The following is a 19,093-nucleotide window of genomic DNA, read 5'->3' as shown; positions in this document are numbered from 1 at the left end:
ATTATTTTTTTAAGAAGGAAAGTATATCTCCAGAAACAACCCGAAAGCTTAATGATTTAGATCCATCAAGCAGGACATGTAGCTAACCATGGTAATCATATGGAGCTGTTGCTGCTACCTTTGTTATTTCCCCGTGGCTCTCTTGTTGTCTTTGCTTCATCCAGTCTTCAATCAGATTGTAAATTTTCTGAGGGAACAGCTTTCTTTCCTATGTTGTTTAAGTATTACCTCTCACAGTGCTGCTCTTCTCTTTTCTCTACCACCCTTCCTCTGCTCAGTGTTAAGCCTTTTATAATCAAGTAAATGGAAATTATAAACATATTTCTTCTACCTCATTTTATAAAATAATAAAATATTTAGTCTGTGGGTAGCATTTGCCATCTGAACATCTTAAATTCATTTGCAAATATCATGTTAGCTTTCACAAGCATCATGCCTAGCTGAAAAAAGGCAATGATCTTTCCCACTTATCAATAAGCAAAAATGTTGAGTGTTTCACATCGCTGGCAGCTGACAGCAGCTGGCCACCATCAGGAGGTTCTCAGTACCTGGAAGGTAGACCCCAGGTACCTGAGTCTGAGTCTCATTGGAAATGGTCTATTGATTACAGTGACTTACATTTTGTTACGCATGAAATCTGTCACAGAGTCAGTCTTCTGACTCCATGTCCTGTGCTTCAACCACATGATCACCCTCCATCCCCTGGGTGAGAATGACTACTTATATCCTCTCACGTGTTAGCTTCTCTGTCATTTTCAGTTTAGCTTAGAAACTCAGTATCATGAATTCTTTAAGATGCTACTTGTCTGACCTGGCCCCTGATTTTAATTGTTAAGATTCAGGCTAGCATTCCAGATGGTCCCCTCTACAAGGGCTGCACAAACTGGACCTGGCTAGTGTTTTGCCATTTCCAAGGAAAGTGCCAGCTGTTAGTCATTTTGCTTGTTACTGAATATCATTTGAGGTGATACTAGTGGGCAAAGTCCTAAAGGATATTTGGCATTACTGCTCTGGTGAATATCTGTAGCCAGCATTATTGAGTAAGCAGTTTCATCTATGTCTGATAGTCATCTTACAGGGAAGAGGAAAAAAAAAAAGATGAAAGAAAAAAAAAAAACCAAGAAATTAGAGCACATCTGTCTTTCTTTTCCTTCCATCTGTCAACCCAGGGCATGTACCATATCATTTTTTTCCTAGTGTGGGAAACATTTGGCTTCCTTGTTATGAAGTTAACTGTACAGTTTGATGTCGGATTATTTTTGTTACTTTTACTGTTGTTATTAGGACCGCTATTCAAAATACGTTATCCAGAAGGTTTCCAGTGTCAGTTCTAGAGATTTTGGACTATGCATTTTCCTAAGAAATAGTGATAAATAACCTTGCCTGTACAGAGCATAGCCTATACCCTTTTTCAAAGTGCATACAAGGCATTCCTCTAATCTGTTATATATACATGTTTTAGGCTCTTCTTTGCATTAGATGCAGAATGAATTATTTAATCATTTTGATTGTGTTCCTTTCAATAAAACTAGTTACAATAAATACTATCTATGACTATTCCCATGGAAAAAAGATAATTTTGTGGTAAGCACTTATCCAAATGTAGTCGTACCTGCTTTTTTCCCCAATTCCAGGAAGTCTTCCAGAGAAATGCCTGATACCAAAAAGACTGATCTAATTAGCCTACCTGCTGTTTTTCTCCACTACATTGTTAGAGCTGTTGTCACTCTGCCTTGATGCAATGAGTGTGCTGTTTTAGGAGCAAAGGGAATACATCTCTGCCGAATGGGACTTCTGGTGCTATTCTATCATCTGCATATACGTGAGGACTGGTCTGGGCAAATGTGATGCGTGCTTGACACTTCAGTAGTTTGGCCAGTCTGTCTGTCTAATGGAGGTATTAATGGAATAACTACCTGTTGGTGAAATCAGCAATCCTTACTGCAGTGCAAGGCCTCTATTACCTTCTGAAGAATTAACTGCAGGATTTGGCCTTTAATGAAACATGCCTGTCATTTCATACTGAAATGTCAATCTCACTTGGACTGCCGCATAATTTTTAACTATGTTTTTTTAGCCATTGGGTAATTCAGAAGTTGAGGGCATGCTTCATATATAGTTCATTAATTACACGTAAGAATTTGATGTCCATTTAGAAACTAGAGAGATAAGCTATTAAAAGAATATATATTTAATTGACTCTAGGAAGTTCAAGCATAGGAATCTGCACACACACACAAAAACCTGACACACAAAACACTTACTGTCAACCTAAGTGATTATTTAATATACTTAAAGCTCGTTTAAGAAGCCATAATCAGGTTTAAATTTTTATATCCAAAGAACGCTTATTACCACACAGTGGAAAAGAAAATCCAATGCTACAAGGCAAAAAAGTAGATTATATAAGATGAGTGTCTTCAGTACAAAAGATAATATCTGTGAGTAACATAATTTAGATTAAAAAGGTTGGTAAAGTCAGAAACATTCAGAACAATGACTGTTAGATGACAAGAGAAACTTGGGATTTTATTAGCTTTAGTGCTAACAAAAGTGCTGAGAAACCAATCCTAATGCTATTGATACCCGTGGGAAATTTTCCAGTGATTTACTAGGTTCTAGGTTAGGCCCATGTTTATTCCTTCTACAAATGAAATTCAAAATTGTGTGAAAAAGTATTAAAGTCTCCATTTCAGAGGATTTTCTCAGACTTGAGGTTGTTTTCCCTGCTCTTGTCACTGCTTTCTTACATTACGAGTAACTGTAAGGTAATAATGACATCTTCTTCCTCCGCTCATTCTCTCTATAAAAACCTTTCAGTTTTCAGATTTTTGCTGAAGTAGGCAAAACATAACCTGAAGTGGTTATGTGCCATTTTTGACTAGCCATTTTGACTTTCCACCCTACTTGCTCTTCCTGTGGAAATATCTCAGGCTTCCATATCTGTGATCTGTCAACAATAGAGATCAAACCAGGATGCATTCCATTTGGATGCATTCTTTACATGCCTTGTCAACCTGTGAAGATTGAGATAAGGTGGCTTCTACAGGCACTTAGCTCTGTGATGTATTCTACAGTTTGATAACACCTTAAATCTCAAAGTACCGCCATGCATTTTCTTCCATCTGTCATAGGAGTACATATCAGAAAGGATCCTGATCTACTACTATGTGAGAAATTGATATTAATACAATAATACAACTCAGTTCAATTTGCCCATAAATAGGTAACATTTATTTACTAATTGTTCTAATGCTGAATTCTCACTCAGAAATGCATCCTGTCTGTTCTCTAGATAGCTAGTAATGTAATGTAAAATGTATCATGACATAACAGCAATGCTCGTAAACCCTTGGTTTAGGTTTAGACACAACCTCTTTGGACTTCTTTTTTTAGCGTTCTCTGGAAAACAAAGACAAACAAGGCATGTGCATATACCTTTACAAAATTTTTCTGAAGAGCAGTTTCATTCCTTTGTGCCTCTGTGTTTTTCATGCTTTTATTTAAATTAATATTGTTCCATAAAATGTGAAACGGAAGGTTTGTGCTTGTCAGTTTGCCTAATGAAAAGCTAGCATTTGCAAAATACATATAAATTACCCTTGAAATGTTAGTAAACGTTGGGCTCAAAAGTCAGCAGTCTTTGGCTATCTGTATTAATAGACATGGTCGTGTTCTCTAGGTGGAAAGTGCACAAGTAAGTCCATCAGTTTTAAACATTGGGATCAAAGGTGATGGCATCCAACAAATTCTGTGAAATGAGAAACTTGCTAGTATGTAAATTTGAAAAAAAATACACCAGTCACTAAATGGTTTATGTTCAAAGTAAGTCTCCAATGTCCTGCTTTCTCTAGTTTTGCAGACAGATAATGTTGGAGAAGTCACAGGCCAAGATCCTATGAAGGTCTGTAGTTTTGGATATGTGACTTAGTGAATCTATTTCCAGTAGAAGCTAAGCAGAAGCGGGTGGTTATTAGCACCAGTTAATGTGACTTCAAAGACTTCTGTGAAGTTATTCTTTTAGACCACAGAAAGAAAGAAAGAAAGAAAGAAAAAGAAAGTCAGTCACCAGTGTGAGTTCACTTTGCTAACATTAAACTCAGCTGGCACAAATTAGGTTAGATCATCAACACCAGAACATGAACACAGACTATCAAACTTACCTCTTGGCTTACTCCAAATGGTATTGTATCCCATGGCATTGGCAGCATTTTCTAAAACTATCCAGATCATAGTCAGAGTTCTTGTTTTCCCTATAACTTTTAATGTGTCAAGAGCATGCCATATGTAATTTGTGGAAAATACTGAAAATTGGATAATCACTATTATTATAATTGGATATTATTATTATTACTATTACTATAATAGTGATACTATTATTATTATTGGATAATATTATTATAATATTATTATTACTATTACTATAATATCGATACTATTATTATTATTGGATAATCACTATTATTATTGGAAGTCCAATTCTTGTCAGCTCTCATTTGACTTCTACTTGAGGCCAGCAGAAAATATATTTCTAACTAGTTACTCACAGTAAGATACCTATGAGAGTGTCTGCTGTTTTGATAGTACAGTAGTACCACTGTTGTCTCTGTGTAGCTGATTTACATGCAAAAAGGCCTTATTTTTTCCTCTTTCTTTTTTCATCTTGTTTGTTAATAAATGAGGTTTTAGCTTTCTTACTGGCTAAGCTGCTGAAGCATATATTTTTTCTAGAAATCTCTGTGTGGAAACACCTTAATATGCTTACTCTTCATTTTGCATCTTACTTGGGACTATAATTTCATGTAGCAGAGATTTGCCCCAATAGTCAACATGGCACAGGAAAGAAAGACCCATTATCAAAACAAAAAAGCTCATTCAGCCACTGAAAGTCCTAACATTCTCTGTGGATTTAGTTTTCCAAGCTTTGACATCATAAGGTATTACCAGGCAGATGTACATATGTGTTATATGTGGTGGAAGAAGAATTTGCAGTCAGTATTTGTAGTATGTATTGTTCTCTGAAGAATCCTAAGTTAAAAGCTGGGGGTTTATTTATTTTTTCATTTTTTGTAGCATATGTTTGCATATGCAAAATAAAAACTCCAAAGCTTTGGGAGTTCAAATAAGAAAAAAAAAACCAAAATAAATTTAGAAATCTGCTCTTAGGAAAGCAGCTCTTAAGGATATCCTGTCCCAAGGAACAAAACATAGGTTTTTATGGTGCAGATACTTTATTGTCTAGTTCCTTTTCTAGTAGACATGCAGATACGTTTTAACAGGGGTGTTTTAATTAACTTAGAGCAAGTGCACTCAATTGCGGTAATACTATGAGCTTCAAAATTAAAATATTATAGAAATTGCATCTTTCCCAGGATGCACCAGCTTAACCGTATTATCCTTGACAATCATGTCCACTTTCAGCTTTTCCAATGTGGATCCATTTATCTAACGTGACAGCTATAGTGTCCATTGTGTTAATAGATGTGCAGCTGCTTTCTGGAATCATAGCATGTAAAAGGCCTTATCCTCAAAGGGCAATGCTGCTGCTGTTTCTGCTTTCCGTGCTTGTAGGAGAAGACATGACTGCTGACTCAGAATTAATTGTAACCCAGTGAGCTGTCAGTGACAGATACCCATTACACATGCTAGTACTAGTTCAGGAGGCAATGGTCTAATGTACTCTTCTCCCTACAGCATCCCTAAATTGAGAGCCTTCTTCCTTGCCCTCCTCCCACTCCCATGCTAATGCAGGATATCCTTAGAATCTTCATGAGAATTCAAGTTTTTTCTGCCTATATTAATCCTTGCTTTATTGAGGAGCAATACGATTTTCTTAATTGCATTCCTCAGGATCACATAAATAAAAGTGAAGTTTGACATCACGATGTCACTATGAGCACTGGTTGTTCTAGAGTGTGATTGTTTAAAGGTCTTCAAATTTTCTTTTCTTCCTTTAAAACAGTGTTAATCTGACTACCTTTAAAGCCCTATGATACCAAACTTCCTAGTGGACAGCTGGTCATTTGCTGCTAAATCTGTGGATTTTGAAGTGTGTTTTTCTTCCTCTTAATTAAAAATGAAGTATTCAGATCCTGAGGTTAGAGTGAGGGCTGCACTGCCCTGGACAAAAGATTGCTACCTTTACACAAGAGTCATGGCCTGCTTGATTTCCAAGGTTATATGCCGTACTAAGGAATGCTAATAGAACAGAATACTAAAGGGGTTTTTATAACATCTTTCTTTTTCCTGAAGATCACTGGAAAATTTCCTGCTTCCTTGTACTGCATAACTCTGCATATCTGCTGTAGTGACTGACAGTGATCAAAGTATAAATACATAGCACTTCTTTAACACAGTAATTATCAGCTTCAACAGTAAGATGCAGTATCAAGAATGATTATTGACATGATACCACATGTATCAGTTTACTCAATACAATTAATAAAGCTTAGCTGATGGAATACTTCTGTATCTCATTAAATGCTATAAACATAATTTATGTTAACATTATAGATATAATTGCAAATATAGCAGTCAATATTTTCATATATGACAATAATAGGGTTATTTTTATAAGCAGCCTCCGGATAATGTACATTCCTTGGATGGGAAATATTCTCGATTGTTTCTTTTCACATTTAAAAATGTAATTTATAGTTAAAAGAAAGTCCCAGAAACTTTATTACCCTGTTCACATTACTGAAGCCAGATGAGTTTTACAGAATGTAAATCAGGGCAAATTTATTATTATAATTAAACTTGTAAAATTTCAGCAACAGCTGTTTCTACATTTTAGTAGTTCATATACATTATTGATCAATGCATGCTTTTACTAATGTAAAACTTCTCAGAGTGTAGAGAAGTTATGCTGGTCATTGTTATAATTGGTACAGTGCTTCTGCAATGCTTCTTCAATTGAATGCACTCGTAATGTGCATTATCTGTCTTGCTAGGAGGAGCTCATCACCAAAATCAAACTAAACAAATAAATTGAAGATCACTGAAGTCATTAAATTACTAAAGATCGCATAAAATATAATTCTATTACAACTAAATTGTTTATATGTGAGTTTCTTTGCACGCTGTAATACAAATAAGCTCTTCTTATAAAATGTGCCAGAGCAACAGATAAGTCAGTGTAGTATCTTTTTGTGAGTGAGATCTGTTTCTTCAGGTTTTTGTATCCTAAATACTTAATGGCAGCTAAAATGTCAAGTGTTCAATGGCTAGAGTCAGGTGCCTAAATAGTTATGAACATAGTGCAAGATCTACCTTTTCTTACTGGTAGGTTAACTTTGGGCATTTAAATTGGAAAACTCTAAATTTCATGTCTCTACTGTCAAGGAGTATAACAATGAGTTGGCAAAGGAATTAATCTGTCTTAAGTCTTCTGATACAGGTCCTATGTTTACCTAGTCATCTGTAGTCAATGATTGAGTACAGACACCTCAAAAAGGCATTTTACTGTTATTTTACAACCATATATTTTTTAGGATGGTATGAATGTTCACTAGAGCTGCCTCTCTTTCTCCATTAACTACAAATGTGTTTACAAAACTATCCTAGATACAACACTAATTTTTAATAGGTGTCTACAAAATTACTACATTTTTAATGAATCCTTTCTCAGGTTTATTTTCCACAGAGCTGCTGGGAAGAAACATGTAATAAATACAGCAAACTGTGGTTTATTGATGTCTAACCATTTGGATGAATGATGTTTCTGAACATTAACTTAGTTGTCTACTGGTAGCACACCTGGCTACTTTCTTTTCTATTTTCCTGTGTACAGCAGTTTCCATCTCTTCCCCCCACTGGCCTTTCCATGCATCTGAGATATTAATTTGCATAATTGTAGGCTTAGAACTGATTTCCCGAGTCTCAGACAATTAATTGAGGAGGATGGGGGCTAAGACTGAAAATGTTGAAAATTTATTAGTATTTTAACAGACTCCCAAGTTGAACAAGGTAATACTCTGGTTTAGACTAGATTAAATTGTAACACTCAGCTTTCCTGCTAGGTCAAATTTACCTTGCAGTCAAGATGATCCTAGATAGATAACAATACTTATTAGGAAGAGGAGTATTTGCTATCTAAGTGGATATTAGGAAGGCAAAACTTAAATATATGCTAGTCCTGTGTTTAGTGTCTTTAGTTAAAAGGTTTTCAGTATGTAGAGTGTCCAATTTAAAAAAAAAAAAATTATCCAACAAAACCCAGGAAGAATTTATGGTACAAAGACTATAGTTCCATGAAATAAAATGAAGGAACATCACTACATAAACAAAGGAAGAAAGTGATATTACCTCAACAGATGACTGAAACCATAGGATTTGACCGCAGGTCTTTCTTCATTCACTGTCTCTGCAAAACTAAAACATGTCCCCAACCAGAGGGGCTGTCTGTTGCCCATGTTTAAATGTGCTTGGGACCATCAAGCAGTCATTTCCTCCCCAGGCAGTGGGCAGACTGTAATTGAAAATATTTTTCACCATGAAGAAAACGCCAGTTCTCTGCAGCCTAAGTAGCAAGAAATATAATAGGTGATTATATTTATGCTTCCTTTTAATATATTACAGTGTAATTTCCTGATTTCTATGAAACTTTGGTACTGCGAAATGGAGCAGAAGAAATCAAATGATTGTCTGGTATAACAACAATTTACATTCTGAAATCGATACCAACATTGTTACCTTAGGGGGAAAAAACAAGTAAATACCTAACCACTCCAGCTATTTATGTGGGTAGCATGGTATGGAGACGTAGCATGAAGATGCAGTATGAATTGCTTTTTTCTTTTTTTGTTCTTAGTTTAGCCTGAGAGATTGATGGAAACCTTATCTATCTCCATTATCTTGGTTCTGTGGGTAAGATATCAAGATGGGCATGGAGAATGGGTTATCCTGTAATGCAAGTAGGATCCTTGAATAAGGACTGCCATGGGAACTGCACAAAGGAGTTTTGTTTACATGTAGCCAAGAAAAAAATAACCCTATTTCTGTTAGCAAATTGCAGGGATCTACTGCACAATTTGTCTGTAACTCAGAGTTGAGTCAAGATTATCTGGGAGAAGCAAGAGAGGCTTTTACTAAGAAAGTAAAATGATTTTCTCTCGGATTCATATTCTTTTGTTAGCTTGAGTGAAACACGAAAGAAGAAGGTGTGTGTAAGTGATCACTGAGCTGAACTGTACGAAGCCCTATTGGAGGTGCTTTGTGGCCTTCCCTGTAAGATACACTACAACTACACACTTTCAAAGAAGGTCACAGTCCAGAAGTATATTTTCATTCATCTTTCCAATTTGGAAAAGAGAAGGTAGGTTGTAGATTTTAGGAGGCTTTCATTAAGTCAATCAGAACTGAAAAAATATATAACAAACCGTTGTTTATTTATAGAAGAAACTAATACAGCAACCATACCGTAATTCAAAGATCTTGCCATTTTTGTCTGTGGAGCAAATACAAACATAGATATTTCTTGTGTAAGTTTCTTGTTGTATTTTAGTTCAAAAAGAATCTCCTTATCCCAGATCACACTCTTGCCGCGTTAAAAGGTGCGCTATGTGTGCTTCCAGCATAGGAATTTAAGAGAAAAATGTGGTTTATCTTCGAAGAAAAGAAAAATTTAAATTTTAGTTTGTTAAAGCTATATTTTAAAGCTTGGTGGTGCCCTGCACATCTTTTCTCTTCCCCTCTGAAACTGTTATTAGTCTGTTTTTTGTGACTTCTTCTATTTACAGGCTTGATCTCATTAAAAAAAAAACCAACAAACCAACCAAACTCCATGTTTTGGTACATGAACCAGGACTCTTTGTTTTGATCCTGGGAGGAACAAACTTTATCAGACATCTTCCACAGAGGACCTCCGGTGAAGCATAGTTTTGTCTTGTGTCCTTACAACATTTTCTTGAACTTGTGCACAAACGATATCTTCTTGATCATCATAATTTCACAGGCTTTATAGAGTATTTGTCTACTGTTTACACTTGATTTTATTTTAGTATATTTCTTCTCTGACTTCTTTATTCATGAGTGGGGTTTAAGTTTCAGTGAAGTATGTAAGGTGTAGATTCTTCTGTTTATTTTCCATGAAAGTAAATTATTTTTTCAAGTTTCTTTTTCAAGCCTCCATATCAACAATCTTCCCAGAATGTTTTCTGTGTCTTTGTTTTTCCTTCATAATATTCCTTTGTCATCTTAACACAAAGTATGGCATGATATTTCAGAAAGGAAAGGGAAAGAATTTTTGTTGATGCAAAATCTCCACATCTGAAATAAAAGATCTTGACGACAATTGAAGATGTGTCATGCTTGGATATATTTTCTGATATGCAAACGTATGGCCCATTCTGTAAAGCTTAGTTTGACTTGCTGTGAATTGGATGTTTTGGTGACTTCTGCCTGTCTGGGAAATCGAGGACAGAAATCAAGGCTCTTAACTTGCAACTATATTGAGCAGAGAAGAGGGCATTTTGTTTAAAGTACCTGATTTGTAAACTCAGAAGCCAGCTCGGTTAAAATTCAGCAGGTTCTATTTGCAACAACCCAGTGTAGAAATGCTTTTTTAATTATAGCTTGTTTTATAACAATGGATAGGATCTGTAGCCAAATCTGTCCCTGTGAGACATTCAGCAATGGAACAATAGTATAATTATTTCTTGGATCCCTGATTAGCAAAAACAATACAGTAGTTGTACGAAGCTTGGAAGTCTGGTTTTCAGAATAAAACAATCTCACCATGCAAAAGCTCCTCTTAATGGTGATTTCTGTAACTTGCTATTTGATTCAAGCACGTAATTGGAAGTAAAATGCATTTTAGAAGCTAACGTACAATGGAAGGCACTGAATAGTTTTGAAAACTGGTGTTTATACTTCCTACATTAAAGTTCTGTTTCCAACACAGCTTGTAACTCATCTGCTGTAGGACATTTCAAACACTCGATATCACATGGCATGATCTTTCCGCTACTTCAGACTTTCAGCACTCAGGTCAACAAAATAACTTCCACTATTTACAGCCTACTTTCTTTCTGTGTATGAGGGTTTCTGGGAAAATAAGGTGGCAGCAAAAAGCTTAGTCTCACAAGCAGTACCCAAACCTCACTGGTATTGGCCCACCTTTTCTAGAAATCCATGCCGAGTTACAATTCCTACCAATTCTTTTGCTTAAGTAAGGGTTTCAGGATTGTGTCTTTAATGCTCTGTGCTACTTTCCAAAGCAATAGATTTGTATGGAATGAAATTACAAATTCTGGTATCAGAATACATTTTATACAGCTAGGATTGTCAGAAATAAAGTACTTCAGTATCAGATTATGTTTTCAGGACTGGAAAATTATGAAACGGCTCCAGATATTTCTAGATTTTCTTTTATTTTCACTTAAAATTCACAGAATCGCAGAATGGTTGAAGTTGGAAGGGACCTCCAGAGGCCATCTACTCCACCCCCCCTGCTCAAGCAGGGACACTTAGAGCCGATTGTCCAGGACCATGTCCAGATGGCTTTTGAGTATCTCCAAGGAGGGAGACTCCACAACCTCTCTGGAACACTTGTGCCAGTGCTCAGTCACCCTCCCAGTAAAAAAGTGTTTCCTGATGTTCAGAACCTGCTGTGTTTCAGTTTGTGCCTATTATTACCTGTCCTGTCACCGGGCACAGCTGAATTCCTCATACCAAGACAACAGATGTGAGGGAAATAGGACAGAAGAACATGAGGAAGGGAAAATTATAAGCTGTGAGTAAAATATATTTTTAAAATGTTTTCAGTATCTCCAGCTAAAATGTTGTAATGAAGAAAAATGCAATATGCTATGTCAAGCACAGGTTCTACTTTTCTGTGCTTGATCAATAAGATTAGGAATATCCCCCACCCTCCACCATCCATTCTTCCACCCAAGAGAACTTGCTGATATTTTTATTGGCATTTTCAAGTACCACAGGTATTACTTATATTCAGTAATTCCACAAATTACGATTGTTAGAAAGTACTAGATATGTATTTGGTTTTGTTGTAGCAGGAAAAAAGCAGCTAGACCAGTTTCATGTGTGGTTGATTTGATTTGATACAATTTTGGTTGTTACTGTGATTAAAAAAAGTATCGGCTGGCTGACCACCTGGTCTGAAAACAGAAAAGAAATGTGTTCCTATTATGCTTGAACTGTCCTTTTATCAGCACCAGAGTTTGCTAACCTTTATCGCCATCTAAGTTACAGAATTAATTCTTCCCTGTATCTCTTGTGGGTGTGAAGTCATGCTTCACCTGGGTGAGCTTTATAGAATCTGCTGCAATAGGTGATTAAAAGAAGAATGATTCCATGTAATGGATACCAATTGTTTTCCTGATTTTTAAACTCAGCCCAGGTTCAAAACCCTATTGAGTCAAATTGTTCTGAATTATATATTGAAATTACTTTGACACAGGTTAAATTCATATAATTTTGACTGAATTTTACTTTCAGTTTTGGGTTTCACATAACAATGATGTGATATTTCCTGATTAAAAATAAAGACTGGATGTTTTTCAGGACCTGAAGAAAACCCCTATCCCCCCCCCGCCGATGGTTTATGATTGAATATGTCACAGATTTTACATTTGAATTTTGTCCAAGTGATTTGGACCTGAACCATAACCCTACCTCATGCTGTATATAATCCTGCATATGTTGTAGCGTAATTAAAATTGTAATTACTTGTTATCATTAGTCCCAGTGTTGTACCAACTATAAACCTCATTACTCAGAATAACTTGATTCTGTCTTTAGGTAAAAAGAATTCAAAGCTGCATTTGGTTGCACAAGGGAGCAGATAAATACAAACATACTCTAAGCATGTTGTAGGTTTTTCTTCTGAAAGAAGAGTCCCTGATACTGCTGTAGAGAGAAGAAATTCTATGTACAAGTGAGAGGCTCAGCGCTGGATCGGGACCACGGGTCACAGCCTGTGTGCCGGGTGCCGGCTGCGGGGAGTGCGTGTCCGTACCTTCCCCAAACCGGGTGGGCGTGGGGGGGGTGTGTGGATTCGCTGGCAAACCCTGAGCTGGACCAGCCAGGGAAGTAGGAGGCCGCGGGTCCGGGCAGGGGTATCAGGCAGGTGGAGGGTCCGTGCTGGTTTTCGGGGGGACCCGCGAGAGTGGGGTGCCCGTGGGACGAGTTCGTGAGTGCTGTGTGAGTGTGGCGAGCACCCAGCGGGACCGGGGGGCGAGAGGGTCCGTGCGGGTGCTGGGGGGACCGTCGAAGGTGCCGGTGCAGGTGGAGAGTGCGGTGTGTGTGCTGCAGCAGGGACCTTCTGCCTCTGCCAGCCCCAGAGGAGGGGGGGACGTGGCTGGGCTGAGTCCTGAGGGGGGGCTGCTGGAGGCACCCCCTGCTCCGTCTGACAGGCCGTGGCTGTGTCCTCGGTGCGTGTCCGTGTCCGTGTCCGTGTGATACACGCTCAGTCTCGGTACTGCAGCGGTTTCACTAGTGCAAAGGGGACAGCGGCAGATGCGTCCCTCCGCCTGGGCAGGGACCCCGGGACCCCGGGCACCGGGCTGGGCTCCAGCGGCCGGGCAGGAGGGCCCTGGACCGGGCGGCCGGAGGAGGCGGCCACATACCCCGTTACTTCACACAGTCATAAGCTGCCGGTAGGCTGAGTGACAGTCTTCCCTTGCAATTAATACGGTATGCGTGAGCTCAAGCGTTTGCTTTGACTCTCTCTGTGTGGAAGGCTTTTTGCCCGCATTGTTTTGATGGCGCAGCTTAGTCTAAAGTTTCTTGACGGACTGCATGCTGCCCGTTCATCATCTCTGGAACTGGATCACTGTTTACGTGACATTTAGATCTTTTTATAATCCTTTATGGTTTGCGGGTCCTCAGTGGGGAGCTCAGAAAGCCAAGCCGGTATATTTTTTTGTTGTCGTTTAAAGTATGGATTTAAAATTTTATAGCACTATCAGCTATGAAGTTGCCGGTATTAGTGTTAGGCCTGTACCATTTTACTGGCTGACTGGCCCCTGCCAGTATAGAGTCAGAGCAGATTTTGGCTAGTGTGAGGAGCTTTTGTTACCCAAGATCAGTATTTTTACTATATAACTCATGAAACTGGACATTTTTGTAATTATGCATTTTTCTGTTTATGTAAGTGGTTAATTAATTACAGGGGGTTAATTATTTTGCAGAATCTTAAATAGAAATTTTCATCTCCTCCCTTACTTAAAGGATTTATTTTCTCAGTCATTCATATTTTCTCATAGAGTCTTTTAGTTTAAAAATTGAAAGTAATTTCCTTTTCCTGTGCCTCTTGCTGATTTTACTAGTGACATAAATTCTTACTTTGGAAAAACAGATCTCTAAATTTGGGTTACTGAAAATAAATGCGGAAAGAGAAGGTTTTAAGCTGTGTAGTTAGCTATGTTTCTGTTTTGTTCATATTGAAGGGAAAGAACCTGCTAGTGATTCAAAAAAAAAATTGTTCAGAGTGGCAATTCCAGAATAAAAAAATTGCAAGAAAAAGTAACAAAGTGTGAGGTAGAAGTTTGCTTAGTGATAGTATATAGAGTTAGGTCCTCTGTTGATGTAAATGACTACAACCCAATGACTCAGAGGATCTATTTGGTTTTGCTACAGCTGGATTCTAATCCTAAAGCTAGAAAAGGAACTTAAAAGCAAAATGCTCATTATAAAATCACAGCCAAGAGCAAATATTATTACATCTATTTCTATACTGAATTACACAGTAGGCCAAAATTGACTTAATCAACTATCTATGTCCACCCAAGGGAGATGAATAAAAAGAAATCTGGTAGAGGATATTGATCATCATATAAAATGGTAGCAATTACCATTAACAAATAGTTTTTAATAAGCAAACATACAGTTATTACCATTAACTTGAGGTTTTCCTCATTAAAAAAAAAGAGCATGAAAAAAAGAGAGTTGCCAAAAAACGTGAGTCAGGGCCTGATGCTCTTTCCATTAACTTCAGGAAAACTTACTTGCATTTGGGATGGATACAGGACACCTGATTTTAACTACTTAAAAATTGGTAACTAGTGGAAGATACCTGTTGTAGTATCTTCCTGATGTTTCTTTCTCTGCTGACTCTGCAGAAATCTTGAATGATTAGCTTAGATATAACCCATTACTTTCAGATGGCTAATATTAGTAAGAAAGTAACCACTAAACTAAAGAGTTATTAAGCTTAAGGCAAACTCTGTGAATCTCTTCTTTATTCTAAACCAATCTAGCTAACCAAATCACTCAGGCTCCCTGCCGCTGAAACTCATTTTTTGTGGGAAGATGTGTTTAACTTAATTTAACCACTCTCTTGAGATGCTCTTGAACTAGTTGTTTCCGATGCTTCAAAGATGCAGCGTTTTGATCCATGAAGACCTATAATATTCCTTTCATGAATCCCACAGTCGCGGTTGCTAAACAATTCGCAGCAGTGCTGTTGGCTCTGGAGCTCATGGGGAATCACTGTATCATTCTGTGGCCACAATTCAGAAAGTCGGGTTATTTTTCCAGATGAGAGAGGTTCAAAATCAATAATGGTTAACTAATCCAAGTGTACACTGCAGATTTTTTTTTTTCTTTTGAGATGACTGTGGGGGTTTTTTTAAGAAGTTCAGGAAAATCTGTAATTCTGGCTCTCATTCCCTGTGTTGTTTTGAACAAGTGTGTGCTGTTTGTTTTTATTTCTCCTACCAGAGTGATAATTCCTTTTTCCATCGTTGCATTCCGTGATTCTTTGCTGACTACTGTGATTTCACAGATATATTATCAATCCTAAATATCTGTATTAGTTAGATAATTTGTATCTGTTAAATATCCTTATAGGTACGTATTTATATATCCTTCTATTCCTGGAAGATGACAACCGTTTTTATTGGTTTGTTTAACTTGGTGGACTTTTTTTTTCCAGTATGAACAGTGATAATACAGGTTTTAACCTCAGAAATATATACTAACTATATTTCCTGATGTCATTTGCTTTTCATAACATAGTTTGCAATGGTTTCTGCTTCTCAGAGAGAGTTCGTATAGGTCATGCTTTTAAAATTAGGAGAAGTATACCTAACTGTCTACTGATCACTTTCTTGTGAGAAGCTTACTTCACAGATGAGCATGTGCAGACCTTTGAAATTTGGCTCTCCTGCCTGCCATCCTCCCTGGGTTACTCTAAAAGCAAGCCAAAAGAAAAAAAAACAACAAGCAAACACAATAATAACAATTGCCTCATAAGCATTGCCAGGAATCTATTTAAATGTCAAAAGTTTAAAAAAAAAAAAAAAGTCAGGAGAACAGAAAAGAAGAGCACTAATCAGCGTGTCCTGTGCTCTTCTTTGTAGTCCCAGCGCCGTGTTACATTTCACCTCCCCGATGGCTCCCAGGAAAGCTGCAGTGACAGTGGTCTGGGAGACCACGAGCCGGTGGGTGGTGGAACCCTGATCTCACACCCTCTCCCTCTGGTTCAGCCGCAGGACGAATTCTACGACCAGGCTTCACCGGACAAGAGGACTGAAGCTGATGGCAACTCTGACCCCAACTCGGGTGAGTCACTGTCAGTGCTCTGCTTATCTGAGTTGCTTTGGTAACTCGGTTCCTTTCTTGTTCCTTCTTTTGAGCTTTGCAATGGTAGAGATGTTTTTAAGCACATGCATGAATATTTGGTCGTGTTAGCTCTTAACGATTGGTAAGAAATAATGTAGATTACCTGAAGTGCCTTATGTTGTCATTTGACTGTAGAAACAAAAAAATATCCAGTGAGAAAAAGCAGCTCCATACTAATTGCACAGTAAGTGAGAACAGCTGGGAAGAAGGAAGGCCTACAAGGTAGCAAGCTTTTCTTGATGTTTGCAGTGCTGTTGCTATTTAGCATTGGACATCATTTTAGGAAAGTCATTCTAAATACAATTTTAAAGAGCAAGGACATGGAGGTCACACTATCTGTTAGACTAACACAGAAAACAGTAAATCAGTAAAGCACTGGAAAATTTAAAGAATCCCAATTTCTGTAACACACCTACAATTCCCCCTTCTAACAGCAAGAAACACAGGGTTTCTCTGATAGGTTGGAATGGCATGATGTTCTGCTTTTTGGAACTGCCAGATATGTGTTTTCATACAAATATTAAGTATGTGCAGTTTGTCTGATTTGGAAATTTATGCCTTTCTTCTTCTTTCCTTCTCTATAATACATTTACATTATTGCAGTGGTTTTGTGACAGTCAGTACTAAAATTGAAGTGAGGTCTTAACCAATACTGTGGCTAGTATTTTGGCCTTGGAATGTGGAGACTTGGCCATACTGAAAACTGGGAAGGGGCAGTAACACTGCCCTTAAGCCTCTTGTTTTCTGTCTAGAATGTGGACGCAAAGGTTAAAAGTCTTATCTGTGCTCTTGGAAGGTAATTGAACTTGAGTTCTCTTGCATCCCAGGAGTATAGAAATAAGAATTAGTTTCTCCCTTTGGCATTTCTCCCTTTTGTATAGATGATTAAATTGTCACTGAGCCTGTACAAGCCGGGAGAGAAGGTGGCCTTGGGATCTGATGAACAATATTAAGGTCCATGTTCTCATTTGGGCAGAGCTGGATCTGAATTATGACATTTAAATCATGGCAGATGAGAATGCAAACTGTGGAATATTGACCTTAGAAACATTTTTCTCATACTTTTTATGGGAAGACTGAGAGGGTATGTTGGGTGAAACTCTATGAAGAAACAATTTGAAGTGCTTTACTGTCTCTGAGTTGTATTCTGGTTTCTTATTCCCTTTTCTCCTTTCCCTTTCCCTTTTTTCCTGGATATGGCACCTGCATTTTATTTTCTTTACCAAAACGGAAATGTTGTTGGAACTGTGATCTTAAACCCTAAATCTGTAGAAATACGAAGAACTGTAAAAGAATAGCAACTATGAATGGATTGACTCTGGAGCAAGACTCTATGTCTGTTTAAGCAAGCGAGGAGCTTAAGTGGAATTATCCTGTTAATTCTTTGACCACGTATGAGACGTGTGAAAGATTTAACAAGATCAGAGAGGAGTTTTAAGGCAGCATTGCATCTGGGCACTGTCACATTGGCTTCACTGACTCTGAACTGCACATCTCTTCAAAATGTGACGTAAAAATCCTCCAGGAGAGTGAGGGGAAAATGGGCTTAGTAAACGTTATACCAAGTTATTAAAAATGTGTTTTTAGAACTATTGTGTCAAGCACATTGTGCAAACTTAGTAAATTAATCATGATGATCTATTCATCCCTAATACAGAGACTAATAGAAGATTAGTCAGACTGAGTAAGTGTTCTTAAAAGCTATATGAAAAGCTTTAATATGTCTGTGGTTATACCTGGTTTAGCCTTGGGGATGCTAAATTCATGGCAAATTTATGAAAATCTAACCATCAAGCTGTACTGGTGATTAGTTAAGTATTGAAGTATAGATTTTTCACCTTTTATCAGACTGAATTAGAACAGACATTGAAATAGTGCATTCCATATCTCATCAAATTTCACAAACTCAGAAGGGAATGATATGGTCATTACTGTGACAGAAATCATCCTAGGAGAACCCAAGGCAGGAAGGGAGTGATGCTGCCCATTAGATGGATTTGACTTTTATATCTTATTCAGTATCAAGCTATTGCCTAGGCATTGTGTCAAAAGTTATTTTGCTACTGGAGGCATAACTTTTTGGATGAGATGTGAAATGGAGTTTAAAGCAGTTTATGGTTATTGAAGAACCTGTGGCTATTTTCAGAAGAGAAAAATGCTATCTGGTGATTGGGCAAAATAACTTTGTGGGTATTTACACATGTTCATGGTTTAACTGATGTAGTATCATTTCAACATTGTATTCTTTGACACTTCTAAACTGAATTTCTAGTTCTATTGCAGTGAAATATTAAATAGTTGTATTTAACAGCAGAGGTAGTTTCATTTCAGTGGCTGTTTAAGGGATTGCTGTTTATGAAAATACTTGGGGCATGCTGAGGTAAAAGATACAGCTATAAAGTAAGGAAGAAGTCTTGGTGGAGAGTAGTAGTATTACTATGTACAAGTGCTGCTGCCAGTTTTGGATGATAAATGTTGCAGAACAATATTTTATTTTGATTTTAAC

At 37.5% G+C, this 19,093-nt stretch overlaps 1 protein-coding gene across 1 annotated transcript in view; it reads left to right on the top strand.

The window, feature by feature from the left end:
- PCDH9 (protocadherin 9) overlaps nucleotides 1-19,093 on the top strand; it is a 685,994-nt gene that overhangs the window by 426,217 nt on the left and 240,684 nt on the right. The window contains exon 3 of the mRNA XM_010575246.1: nucleotides 16,326-16,527. Within this exon, the coding sequence (XP_010573548.1) occupies nucleotides 16,326-16,527 (202 nt within the window). The remainder of the gene's footprint in view (nucleotides 1-16,325; nucleotides 16,528-19,093) is intronic.

This window comes from Haliaeetus leucocephalus, unplaced genomic scaffold, assembly GCF_000737465.1.
Source record: "Haliaeetus leucocephalus isolate CR32 unplaced genomic scaffold, Haliaeetus_leucocephalus-4.0 Scaffold462, whole genome shotgun sequence".
Taxonomy (NCBI): Eukaryota; Metazoa; Chordata; class Aves; order Accipitriformes; family Accipitridae; genus Haliaeetus; species Haliaeetus leucocephalus.
Note: the sequence above shows the minus strand (reverse complement) of the source record. Positions and strands in the feature narration are given on the sequence as shown.